Source organism: Sphaeroforma arctica, assembly GCF_001186125.1.
Source record: "Sphaeroforma arctica JP610 unplaced genomic scaffold supercont1.1359, whole genome shotgun sequence".
NCBI lineage: Eukaryota > Ichthyosporea > Ichthyophonida > Sphaeroforma > Sphaeroforma arctica.
This window is the reverse complement of record NW_014039199.1, coordinates 1-9658: the sequence shown is the minus strand read 5'-3', so window position 1 is coordinate 9658 and position 9658 is coordinate 1. Positions and strand designations below refer to the sequence as shown.

Sequence of the window (9658 nt, the reverse complement as noted above, 5' to 3'; positions counted from 1 at the left end):
CGAACAGCTGCTCAACGATATTGGATCAAATAACAATTCATGTATTCGTTACTATAGACACGCAAACGAACAGCTGCTCAACGGTATTGGATCAAATAACAATTCATGTATTCGTTACTATAGGCACGCAAACGAACAGCTGCTCAACGGTATTGGATCAAAAAACAATTTGTGTATTCGTTACTATAGGCACACAATCGAACAGCTGCTCAACGGTATTGGATCAAATAGCAATTTGTGTATTCGTTACTATATACACGCAAACGAACAGCTGTTCAACGGTATTGGATCAAATAACAATTTATGAATTCGCTACTTGAGCTATCGACCTCGACGAAATGTATTGCACCGTGCAGGTCTAATTAACAATTCTGAAAACAATCGCCCAATACAGTCTGGCTGTCAAAAAGAGTCGAAGAGACATCTCCACAGCGCTGTCGAACTTAAAGGAACAGTGTGCAATTGGCGGACTAATTCTGCATGATGTAAGTGCGTATCGTTGTTATATGCGCCACAGCTTGTATGTTAAAGGGAATCAGTTCGGCGAGATCTCAAATTGCTGAAAATGCAAATAGCGCAAACTCACACGAAAGCTTTAGCGCAAACTCACACGTAAGCTTCAAACCATACTACAGGTGACTCCGAATCCGGCATACACCACAGCCCCGTCTAAAGCAATTAGTCTAGGTAGGTTTCGTTAATATTAATATGATACGAACATCAAAAGAATTCCAAAGGATTCCTATAGTTGCGTTGGATGTGCGTGAATCTAGTTTTGATGAGTCCACTTAGCATAGTTGTTGCTGTGCTCATATTTCACGTTTGCTTCTCGATTGTAGCGGTGGCACAAATGAAGGCCCTACGCGGTCTCGTGAAACGATACCGAAATGAAGTTGTTGAACTGCAGCAGGCTTCAAAAAATGCCATGTAGATGTCGTGCAAAAAAAGGGTTTGACGGACATGCTCACAACTTCTGACAGACAGGCTTCAAGATGCGGTGTGGATGTCATGCGGCTGAGAACTGTGGGCATGTCGTGCCTCTATTAAACAACTGCTGAATAAGAAACTATTACAAAGCAAATTAATCAGAGCAACCCAAAAACTTACCCAAATGGAAGAAGCGTAATCGTGTGACAGTGCATTTCATGGATCAAATGATAGTATAATTTTATGCATACAATATAAGACGATAACACTTTATGTTCATATTATAATTTTATGCATACAATATATTAAAGTAAGTGGACGTCATTCACGATGACACTATTCATGTTCACTGAGAAAAAAGCGTGACATGGCGACGCTTTGCTAAAGTGAAGAAGCTTTATATTACCCATTCATCCGCAGATCTCCTACGCTGACTAGCATATCAGCTTCACCCATGACTGCCACTTGCTATCTAAATTACTGGTCACCATAATTTACAAACACCTCACATCACCCTCTTCACCGCCTATCATAGCCATCCACACCAGGTCCAAGCGGTCCTCCACTACCGCCGCCAGGTGCAGGCGCTGGGGCATAGGGCCCCCTTGCATTGGCCCAGCCATCGGCCGAGGGAGCCTCTGGGCCGCCCTGGTCATAGCCCATAGGTGGCGATTGGTCTTGTACGTAAGCATCTTCTCCACTACGCGCACGGTATATCATTGTACGAGGTGGCGGGGGGAATGGTGCGTGTTGTTGTTGTTGTTGTTGCTGCTGCGTCTCGCTGCGTGCATAGGGATGGTACTGGGCCGCAGCGTGGGGCTGGCCCATAAGCCCACGCACACCATTCATCCGCGGGTGAGGACTGCCTCTGCTGTCTCTTGGTAGCCCGTCAGGGGGGTACTGATAGCCCTCTCTGCCTTGCTGCATAGGCCCTCCGTGCGGCGGCTGCTCATGCATGTACCTGCCCTGTTGTTGCCTGTCATCCCAACTCCCAGGAGGCTGCATGTGCTGCCGTGCCTTGTCTCCGTCGTTGTACGCCACGCTGCCCCTTCCCTGTGCTTGTGGGTGTTGTTGTGACTGTGGATTACCGTACTCGTGCGGCGCAGACCAGCCGCCCGTCCGTGGCTCACTCTCTATGCGACGCTCAGCGCCATTCCCACGGGACTGAGGATCCATACACATTGACCCGGCCCCCCCATCCTGGTGGCCATAGTAACCATTCTCGGCGGTTCTTACAGCAAAACTCCCCTGGGTGCCCCCCTGTCCGTGCCAATAGGGCTGATTCGGACCATTCGGGTGCGGTCCGCCAGGACCGGATGGCGTGCCCATTCCCGAGCCCGCACCCGTTTCACCATACGGCAAGGCATGAGGTGGGATTTGGCCGTCCTGAGCGCTACCCTCTCCGTCTACCGCCACACCATTGTACCGTGGCGCCATACCCCGTTGCCCAGACCCAGCCATGGATGGGGGCGCATCGTCCTCCCGCGGGCTGCGTCCCTGAGGGTACGGCGCATGTCGTATCAGATGGGCTGTGGGGGGTGGGGGTGGGGGTGTTATGGATGCTTGTTGTCCTTGCATAGATTGCGCCCGCATATCCGACTGTGACCGCTGGTCCTGTAGCTGGGGTGCACCACCACCACTCCCGCGTGCTTGCTCGGGTGCACCCACATTGAGGACATGGGGCTGGGGCGGTGGCCCAGGCCCAGGTCCAAAGTCTTGACCAAGATGCGCGTAGCCTGGTTGTGGCGAGTATCTTGGCCCATTGGGGGGCGGTTGTCTGCCGTAGTAGGTTGGGGAGGCGCCCTCTCTGCCCCCACCGGTACTGCCCACCCGGAACATCGGGCGGCCCTGTCCAGGCCCCTCGCCATATGGACTCTTCTCACTGCCCAGACCCGACCCCATTCGGTGCGCCGAGTGCATCGACGGGGACGGTGAGTGTGAGAGGTGTTGTCCCGGTCCCAAATGGTTCGCGGGGTGCGAGCCCACGGAATCATAGGACGGGTGCTCCTGGCCAAGGCTGCCGGTGCTGCTTGCCTTGGCCATGTGGGTTGTGGGGAGGGCCCTGGGTACAGGGTGTGGGCTGAGTTGTTGAGGCTGCTGCTGTGGCATCTGCGCCCCAGACCGGTGCATAGCCACTGCCGGGGGCGGGGGCCGGGTCGGACCCTGCCACTGTGAGGTGCACCTCTCCACTCCGATAGTAGGGCCGATCCGTCCGCAATTGGGGTTGTTGTCACTCCCCTGCATGGCTTCGTCATTGCCCATCCCACTCATCTCCACATCGGGCCTGGCGGTGCCCCCAGACACCTCCCGTGAGCCGTCTACGTCCTGTATGTGGTGCGGCGGTGGTGGCAGCTTCGCGTCAGCGGGTCCAGGGGGGTCAGACACGCCGGAATGGGGGTTTAATAAGGGTCTATTGGTGCTGCCGCTGTCCGTCACCTCCGTCATCCACGGCTGGTGCCGGGCGTTGGCAGCTGACCGCAGGTTGCCTGCCTTATCCTGAGCGGTGGGATTGGCCGTGGTGGCCATGCCCATGCGCGGGTGCACCACGTCTCTCTCGTCGGGTGCGATTTGCAGATCAGTGATCCCGCCGGTGTCGGCAATGCCCCCGGCACGCGTGTGTAGGGTGGTGGTCTGCGCCATCCCCCCATCCGCGTGCATGGGGCTGTTGCGGCCAGATGTGTGTATGTCCATGTTCAGTGCGGGTGACAGGGGTGTCCTGTCCTCCGGCCCTGTCCCATTGGGCGTGTCGGCGGGTGCGCTTAGCGACGGCATGGTTGCGTCACGCGCGGGTGAGGCGATGTGTGACATGGGTCGGCTGCCGCCGGTGTCGACACTGGTGAGTGGCATAATAACACTCTCTTCTATCTTCGGAATCTGCGACTGGGCGCAAGCAAGAACACACGTATAATGAGACTAGGTGAAGGAGATATGGCGGTGGATGGCTGATAGGCGAATGCTTGCTCTGCGTACATACTTTCCTCCGCGGCATGTCGAGGCATGGGCCGACAAGACAAACCTACTATTGCTTTATGTGCCTGTGCTCCGTAAGGTGGCGAGCAGGGACTCTATGAAACATGCGTTATATATGCATAGCCCAACAACATCTGTATGTGTATTATACACATACATAGACTAACAACATCTGTATGTGTATTATACATATACATAGACTAACAACATCTGTATATGTACTATACACACGCATAGCTCATCTACACCTGTATGTATACAATCACAGACAAATACACATAGCACACGCTACCCAGATGCAAATGCATTCTGCACGCACATTTAAAGAAGTACTTACAAAGCTATCCACCGACGATGACATGGCTTGCAGAGCCGAGGCAGCCGCACTCGCATCCTCCGGCTGTACTTTCACCTTGGGGGGCCTCCCTCGCTTCCTGTGGGCAATAACCCAATGATAATGGAATACATCAGTGAGATTGCCATAGTGAACGGTACGAGAAAATAAGGTTTAGAAATACTGCGGGCCAGCATAGACATATAGTAGTTCGTATGGGTGTATATATAGCGGCATAAGGTTTAGACGCTTATTAAATAAGGTATAGGTGCTTATTAAATAAGATATCCATGCTTAATAAATAAGGTATCCATGCTCATTAAATAAGGTATAGCTGCTTATTAGATGAGGTATAGATGCTTATTGAATAAGATATAGATGCATATCAAATAAGGTATAGTTGCTTATTAGAGAAGGTATAGATGCTTATTAAATAAGGTATAGATGTTTATTAAATAAGGTATCCATGCTTATTAAATAAGGTACCCATGCTTATTAAATAAGGTATAGGCGCTTATTAAATAAGGTATCCATGCTATTAGATAAGGTATAGATGCTTATTAGATAAGGTATAGGTGCTTATTAAATAAGGTATAGATGGATACTAAATAAGGTATCCATGCGTATGGCGACAGCTAGAGTGTGAATAAATAAACACTGAGGTGTACTGACAGCTCTCAGAGCTTGCGCACGGAGCAGTGAGTGATGCGCACAGTCACGGTTCAGCTACAGTCGTCTACTAGAGAGCTCTCATCACAGACATTCGTATATCGCATGTGTGAACATCACTCGGATTGTGGTATGAATTTTGTTATAGCCACGCAATGACAACATGAGCCATGGATGGTATCGTTGAATTGCCTTGAACTGTGGGTGGATGTCTGATGTCTAAAGGAATAAATGGAAAGCGACTTGAAAGTGGCTGCGAGCATCTAGCAGCTGATTCTGATTCACCTAGTCCCAACACCGGTCAAACAAGTACTTGGTCGATAATGTCAGCATCCGGTTATGCCATATCCGTTGTTGATATGGTGTGTGTGTACCTGTGTGTGTGTGTGTGTTGTGTGTGTATATATGTGTGTATGTGTGTGCGTGTAAGTGTGAGTGTGAGTGTGAGTGAGTGTGAGTGTGAGTGTGAGTGTGAGTGCGGGTAGTGTTACTCTGCTCATGTCAGATCCACAACCCTACACCCTGCGCAAACAACCACACAAGCGACAAACCCTAAACCCTACACATACCTCGGCCCTGCAGCCAGGGGCGGCTCAAGCCCACGCGGCTTCGCACTGATGCTGGGTGACAACTCTTCTATGGGGATCATGGGGATACCCACCACCTCAGTGGAGGGCTCCAATTGTCCTGGAGGCAGTCCTGCGACCTCTTCGGTTAGGTGCACTAGGAAGTCAAACGGCGGGGTGCTGGTGATAACTTCTTTGAGGTGGGCTGCACCCATTCGTTTGGAGCTGTGGGTAGGGCGGAGACAGGCGAGGGATGAATACATCATACGGGCCGATGGAGTGTGTGATGCAAGGTGGTAGGTATGTTTGTGAGAGCTTCCAAGAGAGCTATGGATGACTCGATATTCTCATTATAAACGCCCTGCTTATGAACATGTACATCATACTTATGGACATCTGCATCATGCTCAGAGACATCTACACCATGCTCAAAGACATCTACACCATGCTTAAAGACATCTACACCATGCTTATGGCTTTGTACACAAGCGACGAACTTATCCGAATCAATATATGCAACGGACACACGCGATGATGGCCCGCGAGTCAAGTCACGAGTGGGTGTGCGAGCACTCACAGAGACATCGCACATGCGCACGTGGGACTACGACTGCTCAAAACGGGCTCTACAGTTTGTATGGCGTGCGAGATTAGACACAGGCCACACTTACACTGTAGTGTAGCGTCATTGCAATCCATGTTATGTTTCCGAGAATGAAACAACTAAAACATGCTATGGAGGCTGTGAAAGATAACTGAGAAGCTCTTGAGACATACATTTAAGTACGTGCTACACACGTCAAATAAGTAAACGTTTCACGTACACACACCACCAATTAGAATGGTAGACTCATACTAAATTCGCGTATAAGACATACCACATGTAACACACTACATTCGCGTATATGACATACCACATGTAACACACGTACTAAACACACTACATTCGCGTACAAGACATACCCTGACCGCCGAGCTACATCGGCTGTCTTCAAAATGATATCCTCCAGAAAGGTCTCCAGAGTTTTGGATATGACCACGGGTGTTGCCATAGCAACCTTGCCCACATCCTCATCGGTCTGCATGATACGCTTCACCCGCATCTGTACCGGAAATACGTATAAAGAAACGATTATTATAAACTCTGGGATTCTCGAACGACCACTCGTTAACCGCACATGCGGTGTCAACTGTGAAGTAAACATATGCCCACAAAGCAGACCCTCAAACAGACGTTAACTTTAAACTGTATCCTTCCAAGAAGCAGCAAATCACAGATAGGCCGTTCAATGAAACAGTTCTGATACGATACCAGATAATAGGAACATCATATAAGCACAGCATCACACACGGCTGATTATGCACCTAACCTTCCATTACAGACACACCCGCGTTCGCACGCACGCACGTTTGACATGATAAGGAAACGAGGAATGAATGAAGGCGCAAGCAAGCGCTGCACATACACGCAGGCATAACAGGTATCCACCTGACCACAAACAAGAGTGCTTCTCGGTTAATTGGACCACAAACGAGAGTGCTTCTCGGTTAATTGGACCACAAGCAAGAGTGCTTCTCGGTTATTTGGACCACAAACAAGAGTGCTTCTCGGTTAATTGGACCACAAATAAGAGTGCTTCTCGGTTAATTGAACCACAAACAAGAGTGCTTCTCGGATAATGAGACCACAAACAAGAGTGCTTTTCGGTTAATTGGACCACAAACAATAGTGCTTCTCGGTTAATTAGACCACAAACAAGAGTGTTTTTCGGTTGAAACAAGAGTGCTTCTCGGTTACTTGACACAGAGTTGAGAGATATTCAAACACAAGCAACGCCACTTTAGGACATATAGCCATTCGGAAACGGGATTTGACGCGTTGAAAACTGAACGGCATAAATATTCAGACATGTAACTGCATCTAAGTATGAACAGGTAGATGTATGCGAAACCAATCAACCGTTCACCTGAATAAATATGTACGTAGATCCTTTTAGGTATATTCGCATGTGCATCTTGACATATGAATTAATATATATATATATATATATATATATATATATATAATATATATATATATAATATATATATATATATATATATATATATATATATATATATATATATATATATATATATATACATACATACATGTATACATATGGTCCAGTTACTGTATACAACTACATACAAACAAACAAAAAACATTTATACATACATAGATATACATGCACATACGAATATACTTTATGCGTACATACTCTCATCACACACACACACACACACACACATATATATATATCTATATATATAAACACACATGTAAACAGACATATGTCATTAAATATGTATAAATTTATGTATATATAGGTTTGTATATACATACTCACATATTTATAGACTTATATACATTCATATATGTACAAATATACACACTATTCATACATCCATGCATACATACCAACTTACATATATATATATATATATATATATATTTATATATATATTTATGTGCTTGCAACGTGCAAACATCGAGATATGATTACGCTACTTACGACGGGGAAGCGGGCATTGTATTTTTTCTTCATCTTGATGGACTGTATACCAGGTTGTTATGGTATGTCGACGTAACAGAAAGGTATTGGAATATAAGCCAGCTAAGGCGAGAGGAAGGTGTAGTTGTAGACTATTACAGCAGGGGAGAACATTTGCGATGTCACCTTGTGGGCGCGTAAAGTAAAGGTCTTATATTCGACTCATGTGTAAATGCGGCGTGTCAGCTCTTCGTGTAGTAATCATTTACACGCCAGTACAGTAGGTGTCTATTGCCGAGGTGTGCATTTGAAGTCACATCCAATATTCAGGTATATATTTAAAAAAATACATTGTCTGGTCGACTAACCGCTCTATTTATATAAATGTACTAAATACAGAGACGTCACACACAGTCGAAGGGAAAGTTAAGTGACACTCAGGTTTAGTCAGAGACTCATAAGACTGTCTGAGAGAGGGAGAGAGAGTGTCAGAGACGGGGGGCTTTAGCCGGTGAGGGCTTCTGTGTTGTGCAGTGTGCACCAGTAATTACGATTACGGCATTGCTGCATAGAGTCATCGACCAACTGCCAACGGATGATAGAATATAGATTAGACGGAACTAATTAATTTCTATAGGGCTATAAATAGAACGTATTTCATTGGACAGATGTAACTGTTTACTTTTTATGTATGTTTGGGGTTTTTGTTGAAATAAAAAAAATGACTGGTTTTAAGGCTGGCCTGCAGGCTGCAGGTGCAGCTCACAATTTCCTTTTTTTGTAAAAACGGAACCGAACATTTGTAATATTTTTATTAAAAAAATATATTATTTGTATAGTTGAGGCTTTGTACTGCCGGCAGACGGCAGTACCGGCATAAAATAGTTTTATAATATTTATCGTAAAATAATAAGCCATTTTTTAACATCAAAAGCACATTTTTTAAAATATAAAAAATATGTAAATAAATATATAGGTTTATATGTAAATATATTGAAACAACTGTCTCTATAGAACTCAACACACTCGTAAAAAAATATTACATATCATAGCAGATCCCTGATCATGATATACACAGGGAACTAACATATAGTTGGTATACAGGTAGTGCTACAGATACCCTGTATTGTAAGCCCGCAATAACATAATTGCCAACTGCCTCTGTATCCTGATTATATAGTTCAAATACTACTATTAGAATAACACAAGTCACATACAACCTTCGAACGATGGGGCCAAGCCCGTGACTACAACTGAGATTCGTACTACGTGCGTGTATCAAATCATCATAGGCACGGTAGTATAAGTACACACAGTCGCATTTCACTATGGCCGCAGAAATTAGAGACCTTGTCATGCATACTGACAAGGTCGTCGAATTCCTAGATGAATCAGAGCTGCTTTTAAAGCACAAGGAGTCCTATTTCCGCAAAAGAGCTTTGCTTGAGCTCAAGTATTCGCAGGATCTCGGTATGTCCCAGAATAGTGGATCAATTGTATAGACGAAATAGGAATGCATAAGAGTGGCTGACTGACTATTGTGGTGCTTTATTTCTGCTTCTCCCTCTTCTCCGTTCGAACACTTTGCCGCGATATCTATCTACACAAACTATACAGATACAGAGAGAGCATTCTAAAAACATTTCTGCGCACATCAA

General features: G+C 46.3%; 1 protein-coding gene across 1 annotated transcript; it reads right to left on the bottom strand.

Annotated features, from left to right (window-relative positions):
* Nucleotides 1-1185: 1185 nt before the first annotated feature.
* Nucleotides 1186-8347, bottom strand: SARC_10715 (hypothetical protein). Its single transcript, XM_014295230.1, has 5 exons — nt 8022-8347; nt 6430-6569; nt 5470-5691; nt 4235-4331; nt 1186-3807 (listed from the first exon to the last, which is right to left on the bottom strand). The coding sequence occupies exons 1-5, from the start codon at nt 8052-8054 to the stop codon at nt 1447-1449; spliced, it is 2853 nt and encodes a 950-aa protein (XP_014150705.1). The 5' UTR covers nt 8055-8347; the 3' UTR covers nt 1186-1446.
* Between the last annotated feature and the right edge of the window lie 1311 nt (nt 8348-9658).